This window comes from Leucoraja erinacea, chromosome 30 (assembly GCF_028641065.1).
Source record: "Leucoraja erinacea ecotype New England chromosome 30, Leri_hhj_1, whole genome shotgun sequence".
NCBI lineage: Eukaryota > Metazoa > Chordata > Chondrichthyes > Rajiformes > Rajidae > Leucoraja > Leucoraja erinaceus.
In genome coordinates, this window is record NC_073406.1 from 18,657,523 (window position 1) to 18,685,321 (window position 27,799).

The window sequence follows — 27,799 nt, forward strand, 5'->3', positions numbered from 1 at the left end:
AGTACGGGTGTCAGGGGTTATGGGGAGAAGGCAGGAGAATGGGGTTAGGAGGGAGAGATAGAACAGCCATGATTGATTGGCGGAGTAGATTTGATGGGCCGAATGGCCTAATTCTACTCCTGTCACTTATGATCTTATGTGTGGGTCACACCGCTGAGAGTGTTGAAATTCTGTCGCAAAGAACAGCATCACCCACCCATATGGTGAGATCAATGTTGAGGAGGCTGCTCTGTGCCAGTGCACCATGAACTAATACAGACAGATCAGGGAACATAGAACAGTACAACACAGAAACAGCCCCTTCTGCCCACAATGTCATGTGTAGGAAAGAACTGCAGATGGTGTTTTACACTGACGATAGACCCAAAGTGCTGGAGTAACTCAGTGGGTCAAGGAAAGGAATTGGTGATGTTTCGGGTTGAGACCATTCATCAGACTGAGAGTCGGGTAGGGGGATATCAGAGGTATAGGAAGACTTTGTTCTGCACCGCCCCATACCTCTAATTGTCCCCTCCCAGTCCGATGAAATGTCTCGACCCAAAAGGCCACCTATTCCTTTTCTCCAGAGATGCTGCCTGATCTGCTGAGTTACTCCAGAACTTGCTGTCTCTCTTTGTAAACCAGCGTCTGCAGTGTCTTGAGCGGAGGTGTTCAGCGAAACGATCGCCGAGCCACCGACCTAACCGCTCAGTCCGCCTGAAACCTATCTGATCTCCCGGTTGCTCAACACTTTAACGCCCCCTCCCATTCCCACACTGACCTTTCTGTCCTGGGTCTACTCCATTGTCAGAGTGAGGCTCAGTGCAAAGTGGAAGAACACCACCTCATATTTCGCTTGGGCAGCTTACACCCCAGCGGCACCCCTTACACCCCAGAGAACATTGACTTCTCTAACTTCAAATAGTAGCAATGTTACAAAATTTTGAGATTTAAAAAATCAAGTCTGCAATTTATCCCATCAGAAAAAGCATAACAATAAGTTTAATTTGACACCAAATTCACTTTCATATCTCAAGTATTAAAAAAGTTATGACCATTTTCATACTCGGAAATTAGCATCTTGTTCCCTATTGATTTTCAATGGACATTACAAAAAAGCTGTGATCTTGGATAGTCAAACGCCCATTTCTTAAGGAAAGATTAACATTTTTAAATAGCCTAAGTGTCCAAAGATTATTCACAAATAATTCACAATATAACATGATTTTTATATCTCATTTACATTAATTTATAGGCCAAATGGAAGGAATTTAGTGTTCAATTGCTGTAAATAAATGCCCATTTAAATCAGCTTTAGTGGGTTCATGTGGAACGCGCCCGTTGACATAGCGCATTAGTGCCCTCAAATGCCCGAAAAATACTGCGGGATACTATAAAAAGCGCCAAAATGACCGTTTAGATAACTTGATATTCAGGGTTATATATATGCCCCATTTAATGTACTCCTTTAATTGTCTTTATAAAACCCTGGGGCTGCGAGAGGTTGCGAAATCAGAGAGTAATTTTAAAACTATTATAACTATATTATCGAGGCCTATAAAACTAATAATACCTTTTGCGACCGGGTCTTGCAGCGATTTTTCGTTAATGATTTACTAGGCTGAACATGTGCGATTAGTACAGCCTAGTAAAAATCGCGTTTTAAACCCGCCCCCTCCAAACAGCGCCAAAATCGCCGACATGGCTGAGGGCAGATTCCCAATGACGATTCAGGTAGGTTTTGTAACATACCTACAAATAGCCCCTTGCTTTCCCTCTCTCCCCATCCCCTCCCCCCTCTCGCTTCCCACTCCTCCGACCAGTCTTACTGTCTCTGACTACATTTTATCTCTGTACCACACACTACCCTGACATCAGTTTGAAGAAGGGTCTCTCCCCGAAACGTCACCCAATCCTTCTCTCCAGAGATGCTGCCTGTCCCTCTGAGTTACTCCAGCATTTAGTGTCTTGTATCTGTGTTGATCAGTACAGCACAGACACAGGCCCTTCAGCCCGCGATGTCCCTGCCGAACATGACGCCAAGTTTAAACTAATCCCCCCTCTCCCTGCACGTGATGCAGACCCCTCTACTCCCTGTGAATCCATAGTCACAACTATTAGACTAGCAGGAAGGGATTGCTGTGCCTTTTCTTTAATGGAGTGTATACCCAGGGAGGATGGAGAGTGGAGGATTTTTGGTCCTTGGGAAACCAACGTAGGTTGTGCAGAAAGTCAGTTTGATGAATGGTGTTGAGAAACAAATCTACAGTGTATCCAGGTGAATGAAGTAATTTAATCAGCAGTTCTGTTTCTGAACAAGCCGCTGGGTACAAGCTCGGCAGGGAGGGTTTCAGCTCTGCACACCTCCTATTTCTGTACTTCCAGGGGGGCTGACAGCTCATTAATCTCTCCGTTTCATCTCTCTCTCTCTCTCTCCTGCCTGCCGCTTCACGTGAGTCACCGTTATCCTCGCTGTGCGCTGTAGTAACTGCGCCCAGACGGAGAAAGAGCAGAGCATTCACTCAGCAAATCCCTCCTCTTGCCAAGAGATGCCACTGCATCTGCCGGCATCAATGTGAGGTTATCCACTTTGGTGGCAAGAACAGGAAGGCAGATTATCATCGGAATGGTGTCAAGTTAGGAAAAGGGGAAGTACAACGTGATCTGGGTGTCCTTGTTCATCATTGGTCACTGAAAGTAAGCGAAGGTGGACAAAAGTGCTGGAGAAACTCAGCGGGTGCAGCAGCATCTATGGAGCGAAGGAAATAGGTAACGTTTCAGGCCAAAACCCTTCTTCTGCAGTTCCTTCTATGATTTTCCAGCATCTGCAGCTCCTTCTTAACAAAGATGCTGCTGCACCCACTGAGTTTCTCCAGCACTTTTGTCTACTTTCGATTTTCCACCATCTGCAGTTCCTTCTTAAAACACTGAAAGTAAGCGTGCAGTTACAGCAGGCAGTGAAGAAAGCTAATGGCATGTTGACCTTCATAACACGAGGAGTTGAGAAAAGGAGCAAAGACGTCCTTCTGCAGTTATACAGGGCCCTGGTGAGACCACACCTGGAGTATTGTGTGCAGATTTGGTCTCCAAATTTGAGGAAGGACATTCTTGTTATTGAGGGAGTGCAGCGTAGGTTCACGAGGTTAATTCTCGGTATTGCGGTACTGTCATATGTTGAAAGAATGGAGCAACTGGGCTTGTATACACTGGAATATAGAAGGATGATGGGGATCTTATTGAAACATGTAAGATTATTAAGGGTTTGGACATGCTAGAGGCAAAAAACATGTTCCCGATGTTGGGGGAGTCCAGAACCTGGGGCCACAGTTTAAGAATAAGGGGTAGGCCATTTAGAACGGAGATGAGGAAAAATCACCCAGCGAGTTATGACTCTGTGGAATTCTCTGCCTCAGAAGGCAGTGGAGGCCAATTCTCTGGATGTTTTTAAGAGAGTTAAATAGAGCTCTTAAAGACTGCAGAGTCCTGGGATATGTGGAGAAGGCAGGAACGGGGAACTGATTGTGAATGATCTGCCATGATCACAGTGAATGGCGGTGCTGGCTTGAAGGGCCGAATGGCCTACTCCTGCACCTATTGTCTACTGTGTGAAGAATAACCAATTACTACACAAAGCAAGAGACAGAATGCTGAAGTAACTCAGAGGGTCAGGCAGCATCTCTGGAAAACATGAACAGGTGATGTTTCGAGACAGGGCCCATTTCAATCTGAAGCTGACCCAAAACGTCATCTATTCATGTTTCCAAGAGACACTGCCTGATTCGCTGAGTTACCCCAGCACTTTGTGTCTTTTTGTTACGAATCAGCATCTGTGGTTCCTTGTGTGCAGAATTCATCACACTTTGATGTGTCCGATTATACAACAATAACATCCCCAGCAGCAAGCAACTTGTACACACTTGCCAATCTGTACACCTCCCGCCCCACATAGGGGTGGATAGTAGAGCTGATTCCGCACAGCGCCAGAGGCCAGATTAGATCCTGACCTCAGGTGCTGTCTGCGTGGAGTTTGCAGAGCACCCGGAAGAATTGCGCTCACAGAGAGAACGTGCAAACTCCACATTGACAGCATTCGAGGTTAGACAGATACAGCACGGAAACAGGCCCTTCAGCCCACCGAGTCTGCAATGACCAGCAATCACCCCATGTTCTACCTTACACATTCCAGAAGCCAATTAACCTAGAATCCTGCAGGTTTTTGGAATGTTGTGGGAAACCGGAGCATTCGGAAGAAACCCACGCGGTCACAGAGGAGAACGTGCAAACTCCACACTGACAGCACCCAAGGTCAGGGTCCTACCCGGGTCTCTGGCGCAGTGAGGCAGCAGCTCTACCCGCTGCATCGTTGTGCCGCCCACAATTCTACAATTTCAAGTCACTCCCCCAAACCCCATCTCCGCCCTCTTCTCATCTACGCAGCTCCCAAGGCGAATAGATCCCCAAGATAGACACAGTGCTGGAGTAACTCAACTGGTCAGGCAGCATCTCTGGATAAAAGGATTAGGCAACGTTTTGTGTCTGAACCCTTCTTCAGACTGGAAGACAGAGGTGGCCAGAACAAACCAGGGTCGGCAGCAGATGACCTCAGGAAGGGGTGGAGTATTGAATGTAAATTGATCCTTCATGCATAGATCTTTTGCTTTAGTTAAAGTTTAGAGATACAACGTTGAAACAGGCCCTTCGGCCCACCGAGTCCGCGCCAACCTACGATCCCCGTGCATTAACAAGCTAGGGGCAGTTACAATTATACCCGGGGAAACTGGAGATACTGGAGAAAACCCACGCAGGTCACAGGGAGAACGTACAAACTCCATACAGACAGCACCCCTGGTCAGGATTGAACCCGGGTCTCCGGCGCTGAGAGGCAGCAACTCTACCGCTGCGCTATCGTGCCATTTCTTTTGGCCGGTGTGGACATGCTGGCCCAGATTTCACAATGTATGACTCTACGACCAACAACTTGCGGTGATGTAACGTCGTTAGTGTGAGAAGACTCTGCGACGCATTCAAATGGGACACCGAGCCAAATCAGGAGAAATCGGTGGAGGTGACAAAAGGGTGGATGGAGGAAGAGTACTTACCCACAGCAAAGAGCACGGGACTGGCCCCTTCGCAGTGCCGGGGCCTGGTCCTGCCGTTGCTCAGCACGCCACGCTGCTCGGGCATGAGGTGGTACTTGAGGGCCTCGATGAGGAGGTCCTTGCACTCCGAGTGGTGTCTGACCAGCAGCTCCGTGTCCACATTGCTCATCAGAAAATCCCGGGTCAACAGCGGCAGGCGCACGCATTTCATCAACTGTGGGAATGCACTGAGTTTTAGCTTCAGGTTCATTACAGCCACGTGTATCCAGCTTTGTGTTGCATTCGGTCTACACACACTGAACTTTTTATTCTCTCCCATTTATTACATTGTTTACAGTGTACTATGTTTACATATCCTGTTGTGCTGCAGCAAGTAAGAATTTCATTGTTCTATCTGGGACATATGACAACAAAACACTCTCGACTCTCTTGATTCTATCCAAACAGATCGCATATACCTCTCCGCGGTACAAATCTTTGACTTCTCTAACTTCAAGTAACCCTTGCTTTCTCTCTCTCTCTCTCTCTCTGTCCCTCCCCCACCATCTCTCGTTTCCTTTTCCCCAGACTCTCAGTCGGAAGAAGGGTCTCGACCAAAAATGCCACCCATTCCTTCTACCCAGAGATGCTCCTGTCTCTGTCCGTCTTCACCTACATCTCACACAGATAAGGTATAGTAATCAAAAATATAATAGATTAATCCGTAATGCTAACTAACCCTTTCCCACAGACCAGGGACTCTCAGCCTCTGAAGAAGGCAGCGCGAAAACAGACCCTTTGGCCCACCAAGTCCGTGCCGACCACTATCCTACACACTTTAGGGACAATTTACACTCATACACCGTCAATTACCCTACAAACCTGTACAGTGTGGGAAAGGATCTTTGGAGAAAACTCTACTAGGGAGAACTCCGTCCAGATTATGTATACCATCGACATCTCCGGCAATGCAATCAAGGCAATCTCAAGTACATCTCATTGAAGACCCTCGCACTATCTTTAATCAGACTTTTGCTGGACATTATCTTACACTTAACATTATTCCCATTATCCTGTATCTGTACACTGTGGACCGTGTAATTGTAATGATGTGTAATCTTTCTGCTGACTGGATAGCACGCAACAAGAAAGCTTTTCATTGTACCTTACGTGACAATGGACAATAAACTAAAAAAAACAGAGTGCAGAATATGAGCGTCTGCAATTCCTTGTGTCTACTAACTATGTTTCTTTCTTACATTACTAGTACATGACATAGACTAGTGTCTATCTTCAGTGTAAACCAGTATCTGCAGTTCCTTCCTACTACAAGGTTTGTTTTGGTCAAACCTATGTACTATGGTTTGCACTATTATGGCCTGTTTACCCAGTAGTAGTGATCATTTATTATAGTATTAACTATTGTATACTATGTTGTGACATTGCGTTAATATGCCACCAAAGCTGCAACAAGTAAGAATTTTGTTGCTCCGTTCCAGACAATTAAACGCTCTTGACTCGTGTATTGAGTCTGGAAAAGTTGACATCCAAGGAAAGGCAGCGAAGGATTCCTTCGCTCCATAGATGCTGCCTCACCCGCTGAGTTTCTCCAGAATTTTTGTCTACCATCGATTTGCCAGCATCTGCAGTTCTTTCTTAAACCTCCATGGAAAGGCGTAAGATTATTGATGGGGATAGTTATTTGTTTTGGTTTCTTACTCGAGGAACGTGCTGGCGCCTGCTGTCCACATCGTGCTTGACCCAACTCAGCACCGCCCTGTAGACCTCTTCTTCTGATGGGACGTTAAGGTTGTCACTGGAGATAAGATCGAGCACCTGTAAAACAGGGAAAAGCAGCTCAGAAACGTCTCTGAATTCCTTGCACGTTGCTGGTGGGTTTCCGATTCCCGTTTTCTCTGCGTGGCCCACACTTACTTTCCTCTCCGTTCTCCACCAGAACATGCAAACTTATAAACCTGTTCTTCAACCTCCCAGGTTCAAGAACAGCTTCCCTCCAGGTTCAAGAGCAGCTTCTTCCCATCAGCTATCAGGCTCTTGGACCAGGTGGCTGCTCCCAAACCACAGCCTACCTACAGAAGCCATCTACCACAGGCTGTGACATAAAACTCTGGAATAACAGGCAGCATCTCTGGAGAGGAGGAATGGTTGACGTTTTCTGGTCAAAACCCGTCTTCAGACTTCAGATTCGGTCTAAAGAAGGGTCTCGACCCAAAACATCACCCATTCCTTCTCTCCAGGGATGCTGCCTGGTGAGCTGAGTTACTCGGGGCATTTTGTGTCTTTCTTTGCTGTAAACTAGCATTTGCAGTTCCTTCCTACTATGGAAACATAGAAACATAGAAAACAGGTGCAGGAGTAGGCCATTCGGTTCCCATCGAGCCTGCACCGCCATCGGGGAGCGGATTCAGTTGGAGGGGGATATTGTGCTGTTTGATCATCCCAGGCTGATCAGCGGAACCTCCAAAAGGGGAACTAAATCCCCATTCAGAGAAGGTGAGGGTATATTGCGCGGGAGAGAGTAGGAATCCCACAAAGTTGAGTGCCTTCCACAGAGGTCTCCATACCCCCTGATCCCTTTAGCCACCTGGACGGGCCACATCACGTTTGGCGCCAACTCCTCTTAAAAGAGTAAAGCCAATGAAGGGCATGGCCCCGCTAGGGTGACAACGAGACAATGCTTCTGTGGAATTCATTCAACACACTGCAGAACAGACATTCCAGAGATTCAAACTCGCGACTATGTAAGGCGCAGACTCGCGTTGTTTTCTACCCACTGGTCGAACCTATTTCCATTCCGTTCCGAATTACGGTGTCTGCTCCCAAGGCTGACCTGTACTATGTTTTGTTCGAACCTATATAATTCGGTTTGCACTGCTATGACCTGGTTACCCGGTGCCACTGACCATTTATGATACTATTAACTATTGTATACTTTGTTGTGACATTGCGTTAATGTGCCTCTAAAGCTGCAACAAGTAAGAATTTTGTCGCTCTGTTCCCGACAATGAAACACTCTCGACCCTTGTTATGAGTGGGAAAGTTGCAAGTTTTAACTTTTTCATTGAATGTTTTTTTACAGGACAATTTTTAATGAATGCATTCATTCACGGGATGTAGACATTGCTGGCAATGCCACCATTCATTGTTCATATCTGTGTGTCCTTGAGCTGAAGAAACAGCCACATAGTTGGGTCTGGAGACATATATTGGCCAGATAGGGCAGAGTTTGCAGATTTCCTTTCTAGAAGGGTAACAGTGTGTTGTTGACAAAGTGTCAGGAGTTTCACATCACTCAGGCAAAGCGCTGGGTGACTACAGAAAAAGAAACTAATGGTAGAAACATAGAAATATGGAATATAGGTGCAGGAGTAGGCCATTCGGCCCTTCGAGCCAGTACCCCCATTCAATATGATCATGGTTGATCATCCTAAATCAGTACCCAGTTCCTGCTTTCTCTCCATATCCCTTGATTCCGTTAGCCCTGAGATCCATATCTAACTCTCTCTTGAAAACATCCTGTGAATTGGCCCTCACTGCCTTCTGTGGCAGAGAATGCCACAGATTCACAACTCTCTGGGTGAGGAAGGTGCATTAACGGCAACCCTAATCACAGGAGGTCATGCAAACACAGCTGCCAAACCTGGATTCCATCTTGGGTTACACAAAAAAAAAAGCTGGAGAAACTCAGCGGGTGCAGCAGCATCTATGGAGCGAAGGAAATAGGCAACGTTTCGGGACGAAACGTTGCCTATTTCCTTCGCTCCATAGATGCTGCTGCACCCGTTGAGTTTCTCCAGCTTTTTTTTTTTTTGTGTAACCTTCGATTCTCCAGCATCTGCAGTTCCTTCTTAAACACTGGATTCCATCTTTGTGCTCACATGCGTGTATTCCCAACTACCCCATTTCACTAACCCAAACTATCACGATCAGCAAGGGTCAACCTCAACCCACCGTCTGTGTGTCCAGCCGGCAGAGGGGCCTCCTTCAGCCAACGAAAGCCCTGGAGTCATCACCCGGGTTTACCCTCCTCGCATCCGACGTCTCCACCCTCCCTCCCGGTACCACCGACCGACAAGCCCACGGGCGGGGGGCTGTCGACCAACAAGCCTTCAGCCGCGACACCTCAAGAAATTCGAACACTTGTATCTGAGTTCTTGTGTCCCAACCCCAAGCTTTCTGTCCTGATAATAATACTTATGTACTCAGCCTAAACTATCTTTAGAATCTACAAGGTTCTACCTCAAAAAGGCAGCAATGATCATCCCCTCTACCCAGGCCATGCCCTCTTCTCACTGCTACATTAGATACAGACAACTGACACCACCAGCTTCAGTAACACCTACTTTTCCTACAACCATCAGGTTCTTAAACCAACCTGCACAACCCTAATCCTACCTCAACAATGGAACACTATGGACCATTGGGAGTTTGGACACGCTAGAGTCAGGAAACATGTTCCCGATGTTGGGGGAGTCCAGAACTAGGGGCCACACAGTTTAAGAATAAGGGGTAGGCCATTTAGAACGGAGACGAGGAAACACTTTTTCACCCAGAGAGTTGTGAATCTGTGGAATTCTCTGCCTCAGAAGGCAGTGGAGGCCAATCCTCTGGATGCTTTCAAGAGAGAGTTAGATAGAGCTCTTAAAGATAGCGGAGTCAGGGGATATGGGGAGAAGGCAGGAACGGGGTACTGATTGTGGATGATCAGCCATGATCACAGTGAATGGCGGTGCTGGCTTGAAGAGCCCAAGGGCCTACTCCTACCTCTATTGTCTATTGTCTATTGACCACCTCTTGCACTACCTTAGAGCAGTTGTTTTACAAATTATATATCTTTTGCACTAATTTCTTGGTTTTTCTATCAGTCTGTAGCAGAATGTATCTTCCTATGTGTGGCTGTGACTCTCCCCTGACTCTCAGTCTGAAGAAGGATGACCCCAGCACTCTGTGTTTTGTTTTTTTTGGTAGGAATTTGTTATTCATCAGTCTGGAGACCCGAAACGTTGACCTATCGATTTTCTCCAGAGACGCTGCCTGACCCGCTGAGTTACTGCAGCATTTATTGCCTATCTTCAGTGACAATAAACTCAACTTGTCTTCCTTGTGTCCTTGCCCTAGCCCTCGCCACCTGTGCCCGGCTCCTGGTTCAGTACCTGTTTAAGTGGCAGCAACATGAACTCCTCGGTCTTGGAAACCTCCACAAAGTGCTGGAGCACGTACTTGTGCGCGGACTTCAGCAGCTCACTGCAGGAATGTGTGTCGGCGAATCCCCGGATTCCCAAGCTGTTGGACGGGTCGAGCTGGCTCAGGAGGAATTTGCAGCAGGCGTCCCGGACCCCGTTCAGCTGCAGGAGGCTTGCGGCAGGAAGCAGCGTCTGGCAGGGAGATGGAGTACATCGCTCAACGTTTTAAAATATAACCACGCCTTGAATTGCTCAAACATCCATGCGGCACGGGTGGCACAGCGGTAGAGTCGCTGCCTCACAGCAACAGAGACCCGGGTTCGATCCTGACTACAGGTGTCTCTTTGCACGGACTTTGTACGTTGTCCCTGTGACCATGTGGGTTTTGCCCAGGCGCTCCGGTTTCTTCCCACACTCAGGTTTGCAGGTTAATTGGCTTCTGTAAATTGTAAATTGTACCTAGTGTGTAGGATGGTGTTAGTATATGAGGTGATCATTGGTTGGCATGGACTTGGTGGGCCAAAGGGCCTGTTTCTGTGCTGTATCTCTAAACCAAACCATGGGACAAGCGGAGGGGAGGGGATGGGGGACAAATGTTTCCATGCAGGGTTAATGGGTGAGATCAGGAAAAAGATTAGTTTAGTTTAGTTTAGTTTAAGTTTCGTGATACAGTGTATTAACAGGCTGTTCGGCCCAGCGATCACTGTACACTAATTCTATTCTACATTCTAGTGACAATTTACAGAAGGCAATTAACCTACAAACCTGCATGTCTGACTGTGGGAGGAAACCAAAGCAGCCACGCGGTCACGGGGAGAATGGACAAACTCCGTACAGACAGCAGCCGTAGTCAGGATTGAATCCGGTCTCTGGCGCTATGAGGTAATAGCTCTACCGCTGCACCGCTGTGCCGCCCTAAGTGTTTCATAGGTCATGGGGGACGCAAATCGTACAGAGACGCAACTGATGGATCAGCTCATGCAATGCAGGTTCGATCCTGACCTCAGGTGCTGTCCATGTGGAGTTTGCACGCTGTATCTGTGGCTTCCCCTGAGTGCTCTGGATTCCTCCCACATCTCAAAGATGTGTGGGTTTTGATAGGTTAAGCGGCTACTGTCGATTGCTGGGCCAGCTGTTTACATGCTGTATCTCTAAACTAAATTAATTTAATAAACAAACAAGTCTTTTTGACGAAAGTAGGAGAATCGAGAACCACAGCACATAGGTTTAAGGTGAAGCGGGAAAGATTTAATAGGAGGCTGAGGAGTAACGTTTTTACACAAAGGGTGGTGGGGATATGGAACGAGGTGCCGGTGGAGGTAGTTGAGGCAGGGACTATTGCAATGTTTATGAAACATTTAGACAGGTACATGTATAGGAGAGGATTAGAGGGATATCGGAAAATGCAAGCAGGTGGGACTAGTGTAGATGGGACAAGTTGGTGGGCGTGGGGTGTTTCCACGCTGTATGACTCTATGAACCTTGCAAGTCAACGAAGCCCACGGCCATCAGTACCTGGGTCAGCGGATCCCGCGGCTGGGGCCTGGGTCGGTGCCAAGCGGGGGGCCTCAGGAGACGGAGCCCGCGGCTGGCGATAGTGGAGAGGATCGGCGGCTGAGGCCTGGGTCGGCGATGGGGGACGACCGGACGGGGCCAGGACGGACACGTGGAAGTGTGCGGACGCGGTCAGCTGGCGACGGGGGAAGGAACAAAGGAAGTGAGGACCCGCTGTCGGGGGGGGACCACCGGAGAGAAAGGGGGGGGGGGGGGGGGGGGTGGGAACCAGGCACGTGCCGTGAGCGATCAGTCAGGGTAGGCAGTCAGTATCTTTGGTCAGTCGGCATTTTTTTTTAAATCTTGAAAACCGTGCATGCGCAGGTTGTTCTCTCCCTGGTGAGCTGTCAGTCGGCTTTTAAAAGAAACTTTTAACACGTGGTATGCGCAGTGCGCCGCACAGCATATGCACGCAGTCCATGGTGTAAAGGCAGAATTTCAGCTGCCTTTATAGACCCTTGCCACGGATGGCTTGAAGCAGCGTCGACGGAACGTGAGCAGCACATACTTCCGCGTGTTAAATGTCCTGCGGATGAAAGGCACGGGACAATTATGCCGACCGAAGAGACCGATCTCTTAGGGAAACATAATTCTCCCGTGCCTTTACTATTTATATTCAATAGTTACCATTTTATAATTTTATTCAGGGTAGGCACTGCCTACCCTGCCGGGGTGAACAAACGGGGGACCTGGCACAGGGGGGAAGGGATTTGTAACTTTTTAAGTGCCATTTATGGGCAACTACTTACTTGGGTATTCACTGTGACTTACCACATGTGACAATAAAGTATTCAATTCAATTCAATTCAATATCAGGACTTAGAGGGGACCCTGCAGTTTGTGAGGTTCTCACGTGCCTGCTGGTGTTGTCAATGCGGTGGGGCTGCTTGTGAGGATGTGGCATTGAAACAATGTTCTATATCTTACACTGTTTCATCCATTTCTGTGCCGCAAGATCGAAAGTGCAGGTGTTTGCTGGTGGATGCAACACTATTTTCAACTCTGCAGAAAATCAGCAATTTCAGCTTGGCTGCAATGAGACCTGCTCGACAGGGCTTGAAGTCACAGATACAGCGTCACAGTCAATACCCAAGGTATGTAGTCGCCCATAAGTGAGGAATGTGGAGGAGGCACTGATGGATGTTTATGTTAAAATGTGTTTTGTGTGTTCCGTTGCTTTTTATTTGCCTGGCAAATGAAATTCCTCGTATGTTGCAAAACATACTCGGCTAATAAAGTATTATTGTGATTGTGAAGTCCTGGTCTATGGAGTCATAGAGTCATACAGCATGGAAACAGGCTCTTCAGGCCAACTTGCCCACGCCGACCAACATGTGCACCATGACAAGTGGCTTAAATGGTACTTGTCATGATAGTGCCAGGATCTTGCAACTGGAGAATTTACATTCACGGCAATGCGGACGGGTCTGCGGTTAGTGCCAGAGGTCGGTCGGGCCTGCGGAGATACATGGACGTTGGTCGAGAACATGCCGTCAAGAGAACAAAGAGGGTCCCGGAGTAAGGGGGAAGGGGGCGATTCAGAATGAAGCAGGACCATGGGGGACTACAATGAACACTTTGTAACTTTGTCAGTGTCCTATACATAGCGACTCTTTGCATACTGTCTGTATGGTATGCAAAACAAAGAATTTCACTTTGACATGTCACATATGATGATAAAGTATTACTCACCATTGAGCAGAAAGTTAACCTACCCAGCCACTTAATCACCATCACTCCAAGAGGCTGGATATCCTATGGTGAATGATACACCTCCTAACAACACCCCAAGCCTTTTCCACCTAGGTTTAGCTATATTATTGTCACGTGTACCAGGCTACAGTGAAAAGCATTTGTTTGCATGCTATCCAATCAAATCAGATACAGTAATACTATACATAAGTACAATCAAGTCAAACACAAGCTCAAAAGATAGAGAGAAACTAGAGTTCAGAAGGGTTCGGACCCGAAAGGTCACCTATTCTTTTTCTCCAGAGATGCTGCTTGACCCACTGAGTTACTCCAGCACTTTATGTCTATCTCCAGAGTTCAGACATGCTTGGCATTAAAGCATAACAGTTGCCAAGAAAAAGCCCAATGGCCACATGAGACTTTAGAGGTAGAGCGCGGAAACAGACCCTTCGGCCCATCAAGTCTACGCCGACCAACAATTAACACCACCCTACACACGAGGGACAATTTACAATTTACAGAAGCCAATTAACCTGAAAACCTGTACATCTTTGGGGTGTGGGAGGAAACCGGAGCACCCTGAGAAAACCCACACGGTCACAGGGGGAATGTACAAACTCCGTACAGACAGCACCCGCAGTAGAATCGAACCCGGGTATCTGCAACAGCCCTACTGCTGCATCGCTGTACCATCCCGATGAGGTAGGTTGGAGAATCAGGACTGTGCCCTAGTTTATGGAAGCACCATTCAGAAGCCGATAACAGAGGGGAAGAAGCTGTTCCTGAGTCTGGTTGTGCGACATTTCAAGCTTCCATGACGTCTGCCCGATGGAAGAAGGGAGAAGAAGGAATGACCCGGGTGGGATAGGTCCTTGATTACGTTAGCTGCTTACTCGAGGTAGCGAGATGTGTAGATGGGGTCACTGTTGGGGAGTCTGGGTCTGTGTGATGGACTGGGCTAAATCCACAACTCTCTTCAATTCCTTGCGGTCTTGGGCAGAGCCATTCGGGTCACAAGTCAGGAGTGCCATGGAACACCCCCTACTTCCCTGCTTCAGGAAGATGAACCCCACTCAGGGTAAACCCACTCTCACACTTTTTCGGCACCTAATCCACCACTTTAAAGACTTATGGGTGCCCGGTTGCTGGAGTATGTGCCATGGACAAGGAAAAGCAGGAAACGTTGGCCTTTCCAGGGATCACCATATCCTTTTACTGAATGAAACGTTCAAGGAATGATGAATGAGTTCGACAATAACTGTATATAATGCAAGATACTGTGAAAACATTTACCATTCAATGCGCAGAGGCAGAGTTGCTGCCTTACAGCATTTACAGCATCAGAGATGTAGTCCGGCTTCGATCTGGACTACATAGAAACATAGAAAATAGGTGCAGGAGTAGGCCATTCGGCCCTTCGAGCCTACACCGCCATTCAATATGATCATCCAACTCAGTATCCTGTACCTGCCTTCTCTCCATACCCCCTGATCCCTTTAGCCACAAGGGCCACCTCTAACTCCCTCTAACTACGGCTGCTGTCTGTACGGAGTTTGTACGTTCGGCCTCGTGACCGTGTGGGTTTTCTCCAAGATCTTCGGTTTGCTCCCACACTGCAAAGACGTGCGGCTTTGTCCTTTAATTGACGGTAAGAAAATGTACAATTGCCCCTCGTGTGTGTAGGGTAGTGTCAATGTACGTCGATCGCTGGTCGGTGCGTAGTTGGGGGAGGGGATGGGGGATGGGGGAAGGTCCTGTATTGTATCCGCGCTGTATCTCTAAGCTAAAACAAAACACAAATGCACAGGAAAGACGAGAGAAAGTCAACCACCCACCTGCACGTTTCCTTCTCCGACTACAATCTCGGCCGTGTACGCATATTGTATGAGCTGCTCCAAGGCTTGCGGGTCGATATCATGCAACGTCACATGTGTTTGACGACTCTCACTCATCTCATCTGCAAGCAAAGCAAAACAAGATAGGGAAATCGGCGACGATATCACACATTGTCTCAGACAATCCTTTTTAGTTTTTTTTTTAAGTTTCGAGATACAGCGCGGAAACAGGCCCTTTGGCCCACCGAGCCCATGCCGACCAGCGATCTCCGCACATTAGCACTATCCTACACACAATAGGGACAATTTAACACTTATACAAAGTATACAAACACAAGCCAATTAACCCACGAACCTGTACGTCTTTGGAGTGCGGGAGGAAACCGAAGATCTCAGAGAAAACACACGAGGTCACGGGGAGAACGTACAAACTCCGTACAGACAGCACCGGTAGCCCGGATCGAATCCAAGTCACCGGCACTGCAAGCGCTGTAAGGCAGCAACTCTACCGCTGTGCCACCCTTTACTCCAGAGATGCTGCCTGACCCGCTGAGTTACCCCAACACTTTGTGTCCATCTTTGGAGTAAATCAGCATCGGCAGCTCCTTCCCACACCCTGCACACTTTGTCTTTTTGCTACAGAGTTGGAGGAGGCAGGGAGGGATGCAGAACCACAGATAGGTCCATGGAAATGCCCCTTCCGCCCACACCGACCAGCGATCCCCTGTTCGGTCTAACTCCATGTTGTCCCAACTTCACATCCACTCCCGACACACTCGAGGCAATCTACAGAGGCCCATGGGGTTTGTTTCATTTGGCATCATGGTCAGCACAGACATCGTGGGCTGAATGGCCTGTCCTTGTACCCTGCTGATCTCTGTTGTAATGAGTTGCATTGTAGAGTAGTTATGGTACTGAAAGAGGCCCTCCTATCACACTCAGGCCACTTTATATGCTTCATTGAGCATCTTCAAGCATTAATTCAGCAACTCCATAACACATATTCCTCTCCTCCCTCTCTCAATAGACAATAGACAATAGGTGCAGGAGTAGGGCATTCGGCCCTTCGAGCCATTACCACCATTCACTGTTATCATGGCTGATCATCCACAATCAGTTCCCCGTTCCTGCCTTCTCTCCATATCCCTTGACTCTGCTATCTTTAAGAGCCCTAGCTAACTCTTGAAAGCATCCAGAGAATCGGCCTCCACTGCCTTCTGAGGCAGAGAATTACACAGATTCACAACTCTCTGGGTGAAAACGTTTTTCCTCATCTCCATTCTAAATGGCCTACCCTTTATTCTTAAACAGTGGCCCCTGGTTCTGGACTCCCCCAACATCAGGAACGTTTCCTGCATCTAGCATGTCCAATCCCTTAATAATCTTATATGTTTCAATAAGATCCCCTCTCGTCCTTCTAAATTCCAGCGTATACAAGCCCAGTCGCTATATTCTTTCAACATATTACTCTCCCTCCCTCTCCCTTCACCCCTTCTCCATCCCTGTCTCTCTCTCTCTCCCTCCCACTCCCTAGCACATTCTCTCTGTATCTCTCTTCCCCTCTCCCCCTCCCCTTCCCCATCTCTACCCCTCCTTCCTTCTTTCAACCTTTGAAACGTTCCTATCCGTTTATCTGTCCAAGTATCTTTTCAATGTTATTATAGTACTTGCCCCAACTACCACCTGTGGCAGCTCGTTCCATATACCCACCACCCTTTGTGTGTAAAAAATGCCCCTCTGGTTCCTATGAAATCTTGTTCCTCTCACCTTAAACCTATAGTCTCCTGGTTGCTGATTCCCAAACCCATGGTAAAAGACTGTGTACACACCCTATCTATTCCCCTCATTATATTATATGGAGGTGTACATGATCGTGAGGAGATCATCTATAAATCACCTTGTCATCTATCATATACATAATTTATATATATCATCCCATTTATAGAGTGAATGCATAGAATCTTTTACCCAACCTTGGGAAGATCACTCATCAGCTGTGATGTTTGGACCAAAGATCCTATAGCAGAGCAAGATAGGCTACTCCTGCTAAATGCAATGGGCTGACGTGTAGTACGCTATGGAGGGGATCCTGGGCATTTTTCCCCGCCCATTTTAGTAACCTGAGCCTACCTAACCCGACCCAACTCGCAGTGTAATCAATGTTGCGGGGCAACAGTTTGTGTGGGTTAGATTCATAAATCTGTCAGTTCAAACTTCTTGTCAAGAATAAAATTTGACTCTGGTAATTGCCTTTTTTAATGTTTTTTAAATCATTTCTTTTTAAATGGCTCATAAGCAATGTTTGAGTTGATTTTGTGGTAACCGGAACCGACCCGACTCGCAGGGTAATTGACATTGCGGGGAAAGTTTTTGTGTGTGATATAGGGTCAGATTCATAATTCTGTTAATTCTTGTTAAAGAATAAAATGTTTATAAACACACATACATGAAAATTATATAAATCTATATAATCATATAACACACAGAATTATATTTCTTCTGATCCAATAATGAACTTTATTTCAGACTAGACAAGGGACATTAAATAAGAAACATTGTAAACCTCCCCGCAACTTCACACATACTAGGCCTTATCCCCCCCCCCCCCACCCCCCGGCACTCCCTCGCCTGCCTCCACGCTACAATGTCTCCCCCCTCTCCCCGCTCTTCCTCTCCCACTGCCCCGGACCCCACACTCCCTCTCCCGCTGCCCCGGACCCCACACTCCCTCTCCTGCTGCCCCGGGCCCGCACTCCCTCTCCCCGCTGCGGATCCAATCTTTGGCCGGAAGCGAGATGGCTGAGCAAGATGGCGGAACAAGATGGCGGGGGCTGGTTGCTAAAATGAGTCATAAAATCACCCATGAATCCGCCCATGAGCGTACTACACCTTTGCGTGAGAGTAACCCATCTTGCTCTGCTATAGGATCTTTGGTTTGGACTGTGTGGGATGGGAGGACCCGTTGCTGCTCCCGTGCAGCAGGTGGCGCCGCACAGGAGGAGCAACGGGGTCCACCAAACAGCGCATCAGCCTCCTGCCCTCCTGAGGGAGACCGCTTTCCGGAGATCCCGCAAACGGCAACTTCTCCCGCCGGAATCGCGGGGTTTAAAGGACTCGGAGCGGGGCCTAACTTCGCCCCGGTGCGGCTTAAACGGCCGCAGGACTTACCATCGCCCGCCGGGGGCTTTAACATTGTGAGCGCCAATCACCTCGACGCTGCAGTTGGACTGCTGGACCGCAGGAGAAGAACAATGGGAAGAGATAAGACTTTTGCCTTCCATCACAGTGAGGAGGTGTTGGAGATTCACTGTGATGGATGTTTGTGTAAATTGTGTTAAGTGTGTGTCTTGGTTTTTTTTTTTTTTTGTAATGTCATGATTGCAGGAATGAAATTTCGTTCAAACCTTGTCTGTTTGAATGCCAATAAAAGGCATTCTATTCTATTCTATATAGTCTTAGCCCACCCAACCTTTCCACATCGTTCGAGTCCGGGCAACATCCTTGTAACAACTCCCTCCTTAGCGAATATTATGGGTAAACCCACACCCCTCAAGTGGTTGAAGGCGGCCACTCACCACCACGGTCTCCGCTAGGGATGGGCAGTTAAATGCCATGCAAAGCCAACACCCCCCCACCAACAAACATGGCGACTTACTGGTAAACATGGCGTGGAAGTAAGGGCTGCAGGAGGCTAGCACCAGTTTGTGGCCCTTGATTTCCTTGTTACCCACGTGCAGCACGATGTCGCACAGCAGTCCGCGCTGCCTCATGCGGTTCATGGAGACGAAGGCATCGTGGTAGTGCCGCTTGGAGTTGTGCGAGATGCTGTGCCCGTCACGGTTCAGCAGCTGCATTCCGCTCTCCATCACAGGGACACGCTCCACTCCGCCCTCCTCTGTTGCTTTCGCTCTTTGCGACTGTGGAAAACAAGCGAGATTTCAGCAAAATGGGTTTGTGTTTGTAGACCCGAAACATCACCCATTCCTTCTCTCCAGAGATGCTGCCCGTCCCGCTGAGTTACTCCAGCTTTTGTGACTGTCTTCGGCTTAAACCAGCATCTGCAGTTCCTTCCTACATTGATATGAACCTCGGTGGTGCCAGACCAGTGGATATCCTTAAACCAAGCATCATAGCCACACAAGTAGCCAGCCTGTGTTAATATCCCTTCCCTTCTGTGAGGGGTGTGAGGGGTTACTTCAGCATTTGTGTCTCTATCTTTGGTGTAAACTTGCACCTGCAGTTCCTTCCTACACATTTAGACTACACCTTTAGACTTTCGAGGTACAGTCCACTGAGTCTGCGCCGACCAGCAATCCCCGTACACTGCACTATCCTACATACTAGGGACGATTTATAATTTTTACTGAAACCAATTAACAGATAAACCTGTACGTTTTTGGAGTGTGGGAGGAAACCGGAGCACCCGGAGAAAACCCCACGCGGTCACAGGGAGATCGTACAAACTCCGCACAGACAGCATGCCTAGTCAGGATCAAACCCGGGTCTCTGGCGCTGTAAAGGGCGTGTCCCACATTCACTACCTAATTCACGACCTCAGCCGAGTTTGCCCTTGACTCATACTCGCAGTATGGTCGTCACAAGGTCGTAGGAGGTTGTAGGTAGGTCGTAGGTAGGTCGTGATGCTAGGCGTACGTACTCGTGGCATCAAGTAGGTCGGGGCGTTTTTCTAACATGATGAAAAATGTCCACGAGTAAAAACGGCCGTGAATTAAGTCGTGAAAGTGGGACAGGCCCTTAAGGCAGCAACTCTACCGCTGCGCCACCGTGCCACCCACGCTGGAGAGAAACAAGTTGTTACGTATAGAATGGATCGGAGAAGGAATTTCCTTAGCCAGAGGGTGGTAATTTTGTGGAATTCATTGCCGCAGCCAAGTGGAGACTAGACTAAGGGCCTGTCCCACTTGGCGATTTTTTTGACTACTGCCGATGTCATATCAGTGTCGACAAAAGATTTTGAACATTTTAAAATCCAGCAGCGACAAACAAAACTGTTGCATCACCGCGCGTCATACGTCATCACGCCACATCACCGACGCATCGCGCCGCGTGTTTTTCGGTGACCTGATACGTCAGTCAATGATGCCGGCAGTTGCCGAAAAACTCACCAAGTGGGACAGGCCCTTAAGTCATTTGGGTATTTTTACAGTGGAGATTGCTATGTTCATGATTAATTTAGTTTAGTTTAGCTAAAGATACAACATGGAAGCTGGTCCTTTAACACACCAAGTCTACCCCAACCATCGATCACCAGTTCACTATAGTTCTATGTTATCCTACTTTCGCATACTACACACTGGGGGCAAATTAAAGAAGCAAATTCACCTACAAACCTGCGCGTTTTGGAATGTGGGAGGAAACCGGAGCACCCGGACAGATCCCATGTGCTCAACTCTGCACAGGCAGACAGCACCCACAGTCAGGGTGGAACCCGGGTCTCTGGCGCTGTGGGGCAGCAACTCTACCGCTGTACTACTGTGCCACCCGTCAGTTTTAAAGGTGTCAAAGGTAACGGGGGAAAGGCAGGAGAATGGAGTGAGAGGGAAAGTTAGATCAGCCATGAGAGGACGGTGGAGTAGATTTAGTGGGTCATATGTACTAATTCTGCTCCTGTGTCTTATGGTCAACAGAATCGGGCACCACGGTGGCGCAGTGGTAGAGTTGCTGCCTCACGGCGCCAGAGACCCGGGTTCGATCCTGACTACGGGTGCTGTCTGTACGGAGTTTGTACATTTTCCCCGTGAACTGCGTGGGTTTCCTCCGGGTGCTCCGGTTTCCTCCCACACTCCAAAGACGTACAGGTTTGTAGGTTGATTAGTTTGGTATAAGTGTAAAAATCGTTCTGAGTGTCTGTAGGATAGCGCGAATGTGCGGGGATCGCAGGGCGGTGCGGACTCGGTGGGGCCTGCGAAGGGCCACAGTTTAAGAATAAGGAGTAAACCATTTAGAGACGAGGAAACACTTTTTCTCACAGAGAGTGGTGTGTGTGGAATTCTCTGCCTCAGAGGGCGGTGGAGGCGGGTTCTCTGGATGCTTTCAAGAAAGAGCTAGATAGGGGAACAAGGATATGGCGGACCAATTGAATAACTACTTTGGTTCCGTCTTCACTAAGGAAGACATAAATAATTTGCCGGAAATAGCAGGGGACAAAGGATTTGGAGGAATTGAGTGAAATCCAGGTTAGTCGGGAAGTGGTGTTGGGTAAATTGAATGGATTAAAGGCCGATAAATCCACAGGGCCAGATAGGCTGCATCCCAGAGTACTTAAGGAAGTAGCTCCAGAAATAGTGGATGCATTAGTAATAATCTTTCAAAACTCTTTAGATTCTGGAGTAGTTCCTGAAGATTGGCGGGTAGCAAACGTAACCCCAGTTTTTAAGAAGGGAGGGAGAGAGAAGGGGAATTACAGACCAGTTAGTCTAACATCGGTAGTGGGGAAACTGCTAGAGTCAGTTATTAAAGATGGGATAGCAGCACATTTGGAAAGTGGTGAAATCATTGGCCAAAGTCAGCATGGATTTACGAAAGGTAAATCATGTCTGACGAATCTTATAGAATTTTTCGAGGATGTAACTAGTAGCGTGGATAGGGGAGAACCAGTGGATGTGGTGTATCTGGACTTCCAGAAGGCTTTCGACAAGGTCCCACATAAGAGATTAGTATACAAACTTAAAGCACAAGGCATTGGGGGTTCAGTATTGATGTGGATAGAGAACTGGCTGGCAAACAGGAAGCAAAGAGTAGGAGTAAACGGGTCCTTTTCACAATGGCAGGCAGTGACTAGTGGGGTACCCCAAGGCTCAGTACTGGGACCCCAGCTATTTACAATATATATTAATGAACTGGATGAGGGAATTGAAGGCAATATCTCCAAGTTTGCGGTTGACACTAAGCTGGGGGGCAGTGTTAGCTGTGAGGAGGATGCTAGGAGACTGCAGGGTGACTTGGATAGGCTGGGTGAGTGGGCAAATGTTTGGCAGATGCAGTATAATGTGGATAAATGTGAGGTTATCCATTTTGGTGGCAAAAACAGGAAAGCAGACTATTATCTAAATGGTGGCCGATTGGGAAAGGGGGAGAAGCAGCGAGACCTGGGTGTCATGGTACACCAGTCATTGAAGGTAGGCATGCAGGTGCAGCAGGCAGTAAAGAAAGCGAATGGTATGTTAGCTTTCATTGCAAAAGGATTTGAGTATAGGAGCAGAGAGGTTCTACTGCAGTTGTACAGGGTCTTGGTGAGACCACACCTGGAGTATTGCGTACAGTGTTGGTCTCCAAATCTGAGGAAGGACATTATTGCCATAGAGGGAGTGCAGAGACGGTTCATCAGACTGATTCCTGGGATGTCAGGACTGTCTTATGAAGAAAGACTGGATAGACTTGGTTTATACTCTCTAGAATTTAGAAGATTGAGAGGGGATCTTATAGAAACTTACAAAATTCTTAAGGGGTTGGACAGGCTAGATGCAGGTAGATTGTTCCCGATGTTAGGGAAGTCCAGGACAAGGGGTCACAGCTCAAGGATAAAGGGGAAATCCTTTAAAACCGAGATGAGAAGAACTTTTTTCACGCAGAGAGTGGTGAATCTCTGGAACTCTCTGCCACAGAGGGTAATTGAGGCCAGTTCATTGGCTATATTTAAGAGGGAGTTAGATGTGGCCCTTGTGGCTAAGGGGATCAGAGGGTATGGAGAGAAGGCAGGTACGGGATACTGAGTTGGATGATCAGCCATGATCATATTGAATGGCGGTGCAGGCTCGAAGGGCCGAATGGCCTACTCCTGCACCTAATTTCTATGTTTCTATGTTTCTATGTTTCTATAGGGCTCTTAAAAATAGCGGAATCAGGGGATATGGGGAGAAGGCAGGAACGGGGTATTGATTGTGGATGATCAGCCATGATCACATTGAATGTGAAGGGAGAGGGAGGGAGAGTGATATGTTGAAAGAATGGAGCGACTGGGCTTGTATACACTGGAATTTAGAAGGACGAGAGGGAATCTTATTGAAACATATAAGATTATTAAGGGATTGGACATGCTAGACGCAGGAAACGTTCCTGATGTTGGGGGAGTCCAGAACCAGGGGCCACTGTTTAAGAATAAGGGGTAGGCTATTTAGAATGGAGATGAGGAAAAACGTTTTCACCCAGAGAGTTGTGAATCTGTGTAATTCTCTGCCTCAGAAGGCAGTGGAGGCCGATTCTCTGGATGCTTTCAAGAGTTAGATGGAGCTCATAAAGATAGCGGAGTCAAGGGATATGGAGAGAAGGCAGGAACGGGAAACTGATTGTGGATGATCAGCCATGATCACATTGAATGGCGGTGCTGGCTCGAAGGGCCGAATGGCCTACTCCTGCACCTATTGTCTATTGTCTATTGTATTTCTAAACTCTAATCTAAGAATCAAATGGCCTCCTTCTGCGTATTATTCTGCGTCAATCCAGCAAAACAATGAAAGGAAAAAGACTGCACAAAATTAACACCCCTGGTGCAAAACCAAGTTAGAAAAATAATCCCTGGTAGCTCAAGAAGTTGTTGGTTGTGTTCTTCTGCCGAGGTAGGATTAGGGATGGGCAGGTCGGTTCAAGAACATGATAGTTGTCGGAAAGTAACTATTCCTGAACCTGGTGGTGTTGGACTTTAGGCTTCTGTACCTGTAATAATACACAGGAGGCCATTTGGCCCTCTATCTGCCTGGTGGGCAGTTCTATCATTCCCATTCTCCCTCTGTATACTAATTGTAGGCCTTGGATTTTTCTACTCTCTCTCACCTTTCCATCGTTACCCCTCTTGATTCTTTTGACTGACATTTACAGCTAGGGTAACTTATAGCGGTTGTCACCTGTCTGTAAACCTTCAGTTGATGTTTTTAAGGCAGAGATAGATAGATTCTTGATGAGTCCAGGTGTCAGAGATTATAGGGAGAAGGCAGGAGAATGGGGTTGGGAGGGAGAGATAGAATCAGCCATGATTGAATAGCGGAGTAGACTTGATGGGCCGAATGGTCTAATTCTACGCCTATCTTTTGTGATCTGCACGTCATTGGGATGTGGGAGAAATCCAGAGAAGCTAAGGGGATGCCCACGTGGTCTCAGAGATGTCAGGGTCGGACTTTGGTCCCTGGATCCAAGAGGCAGCAGCACTACCCGCTCCATCGATGTGATTTCAGTTTTGTCAATGGTGTTAGGGGATATGGACATAGATGGGAGTGTGGAGTTAGAACACTCAACAGCCCATGATATTTTAATGCAGGAAAGGGGTTCATTGATTAATTTGCTCCCTATGCATCTCGATCCCAGGAGTATAAGAAGGACTCAGGATACAACATCAATCGACCATGAGTGCCAGCGTGGGCTCAAGAAGCTACGCTGCCTCCCCGTCACAATCCCTTCTGATCCCACCTTCTGAATAATTCTGTTTGTGTGATCATAAGGAGCTTGCAACAGAGTGCCATTGTCCGGTGATTTTAGTCTTACGAATGATTAACAATTAAATAATCCTGCTGTGGGAAGTATGTCATTAAACTGCAGAGTGTGCAAAAAATCAAGTCTGAAGAAGGGTCTGGACCCGAAAACGTCACCCATTCCTTCTCTCCAGAGATGCTGCCTGTCCCGCAGAGTTACACCAGCATTTTGTGTCTATCTTCGATTTAAACCAGTATCTACAGTTCTCTCCTACACAAAAGATATTTCGAGGAAGTTACTAGGCCTGAAGTTACTAGGCCTGATGTAGAAGGCTGAGGGCGACCATATAGAGGTTTATAAAAACATCAGGGGCATAGATAAGGTGAATCGCTACAGTTCTTTCTCCAGTGTAGGGGAGGGAGTCTAAAACTAAAGGGTAAATATTTAAGGTGAGAGGGGTCAGATTTAAAAGGAAGCCGAGGGGAACTTTGTCACTCAGAGGGTAGTGCATACACGGAATGAGCTGCCAGAGTGGGTGGAGACTGTTGCGGCATTTTAAAAGACACTTTGATTCATGGTTCACGGATAGGGGAGGTTTGAAGGGATATGGGCCAGGGACAGGCAAGTAGGACCTGTTCGATTAGTCAACTCAGCCAGCATGGACGAGTTAGGCCAAGGACACATAAACTGCGAGCCGTTTTGGGCACCATATCTGAGGAAGGATGTGCTGGCATTGGGGAGGGTCCAGAGGAGGTTTAAGAGGATGATCCCAGGGATGATTGGGTTAACATATGATGAGTGTTTGACTGCACTGGGCCTGTACTCGCCGGAGTTTAAAAGGATGAAGGGAAGGGGGAACCTTATTGAAACTTACCAAATAGTGAAAGGCCTGGATAGAGTGGATGTTTCCACTAATGGGAGAGTTTAGCACCAGACGGCGTGGGCTCAAAACTAAAGGATGTACCTTTGGAAAGGAGATGAGGAGAAATTTCTTTAGTCAGAGGGTGGCGAATCTGTGGAATTCATTGCCACGGATGGCTGTGGAGGCCAATTTTTCTTTTTTTTTTTAAATACATTTTTATAAGAGGCATCTGCATATCGTAATCCAAAAATGTTCAAGCGGAGATTGACAGATCCTTGATTAGTAATGGTGTCAAGGATTATGGGGAGAAGACAAGGGAATGGGGTTGAGAGGAAAGATAGATCAGCCATGATTAAATGGCGGAGTAGATTTGATGGGCCGAATGGCCTAATTCTTCCCCAAAAACTGATCTTATGCACTTGCCATGCTGTATAGCTCTCTGCTCTAATAAGACTATGCGAGGTTTGTTAACAGGCATGATGTCAGTCTGCTGGTTCTGAACTCAGAAGAAAAAGGGCAATTAAATCGCGTCAGTGAGAAGGAAAGGTTTCAAGCTGGAGGAATCTACAGTTTGGATTAAATTATTTTATTCAAAATGGGCAACCACAAAACAAAGTGCCCTCATTGGATACAGACGGGTCTGGCAGAACATCTGGCCAGAGATTTACAGAGATTAGGACACATTCTGGGCAAAGAACGATGGTCAGAAGGTGATACAGGAAGACTGTGCGCTGAAAGAAAGGAGAGAGAGTGGAGGAAGAGAGGGGAGAGGGAGAGAGGAGAGAGGGGGAGAGGGGGAGAGAGAGGGGGAGAGAGAGGGAGGGAGAGAGAGGGAGAGAGGGGGAGGGGGGAGAGGGGAGGGAGAGGGGGAGAGAGAGAGAGAGAGAGAGGGGGAGAGAGAGAGGGGAGAGAGAGAGAGAGAGAGAGAGGGGGAGAGGGAGAGAGGGGAGGAGAGAGAGGAGGAGAGGGAGAGAGGGAGAGGGAGAGAGAGAGAGAGAGAGAGAGAGAGAGAGGGAGAGGGAGAGGGGGAGAGAGGGAGGAGAGAGGAGGGAGGGAGAGAGAGGGGGAGAGAGAGGGGGGGGGGGGAGGGGGAGAGGAGAGAGAGAGAGGAGAGAGAGGGAAGAGAGGGGGAGAGAGAGAGAAGAAAGAAGAGAGAGAGAGAAACAAGACAGAGACGGAGAGAGCGAGAGGAGAGGGAGAGTAAAAGAGGGACAGTCCAGCTCGTGTGAAAAGCATTGTTTTGCATGCCATACAATCAAATCAAATAATCATATATATATATATCTCAAGTACAATGGGTAGAGCAAGGGGAAAGATACAGAGTGCAGAACATAGTTCTAACCATTGCTGCACATCAATTTACAGAGACAAAGTGCAATGTCCGCTATGGGGTAGAGGTGAACCGGACAGTAGCCTAGCTTATGGTAAGACCTGATAATAGAGGGGATCCTCAGCCTGGTGGTGCGCCATTTCAAGCTTCTGTATCTCGTGCTCGACAGGAGCAGGGACAAAGAAAGAGTGAGACGCAGCGCAAATTGGACGAACAGCACTTCATATTTCACTTGGGAATCTTACAACCCAGCGGCATGAACATTGGCCCCTCTAACTTCAATTAACTCTTGCTTTCTCTCTCTCTCTCCATCCCTCCCCTTTCCCAGTTCTCCGACCTGTCTTACTGTCTTCGACTACATTTTATTTCTGTTTGCTTTGTTGTTACCTTCTACCAGCTAACAATGATCTATTCCACACGTTTCTTGATCTCCATTCCCTTTGTCCTATGTTCACACCTTACCCTTCCTTATCTATCTCCCTCCCTCCTGACATCAGTCTGAAGGAGGGTCTCGACCTGAAACGTCACCCATTCCTTCTCTCCAGTGATGCTGCCTGTCCTGCTGAGTTACTCCAGCATTTTGTGTCTATCTTTGGTTTAAATCAGCATCCGCAGTTCCTTCCTACACACTCACATATCACTTGAACAACCTATAGGCATGGCTAAAGGGAGGGGAATGTACCTGTGCATGTATGTGACTGGATTAGGAGTAGGGGGGAAAGGCCACATGAACCTCTGCCTTCATTCAACCAGCCCAGACCTGCCCCAGACCTTCCTCCCCTCGCATCCATCCAGGATTCACATCAGTCCTTCCAGGTGAGGCAGAGGTTCATGTACACCTC

At 47.7% G+C, this 27,799-nt stretch overlaps 1 protein-coding gene across 3 annotated transcripts in view; it reads right to left on the reverse strand.

The window, feature by feature from the left end:
• The window catches only part of klhl17 (kelch-like family member 17), a 59,530-nt gene that overhangs the window by 18,685 nt on the left and 13,046 nt on the right, over positions 1 to 27,799 (reverse strand). For all 3 annotated transcript variants that reach the window (XM_055659594.1, XM_055659595.1, XM_055659596.1), the window contains exons 2-6: positions 18,998 to 19,259; positions 15,343 to 15,464; positions 10,232 to 10,453; positions 6,777 to 6,893; positions 5,079 to 5,292 (exon numbers count right to left, since the gene is read on the reverse strand). In XM_055659594.1, the coding sequence (XP_055515569.1) occupies positions 5,079 to 5,292; positions 6,777 to 6,893; positions 10,232 to 10,453; positions 15,343 to 15,464; positions 18,998 to 19,208 (886 nt within the window). In that variant the 5' untranslated portion in view covers positions 19,209 to 19,259. The remainder of the gene's footprint in view (positions 1 to 5,078; positions 5,293 to 6,776; positions 6,894 to 10,231; positions 10,454 to 15,342; positions 15,465 to 18,997; positions 19,260 to 27,799) is intronic.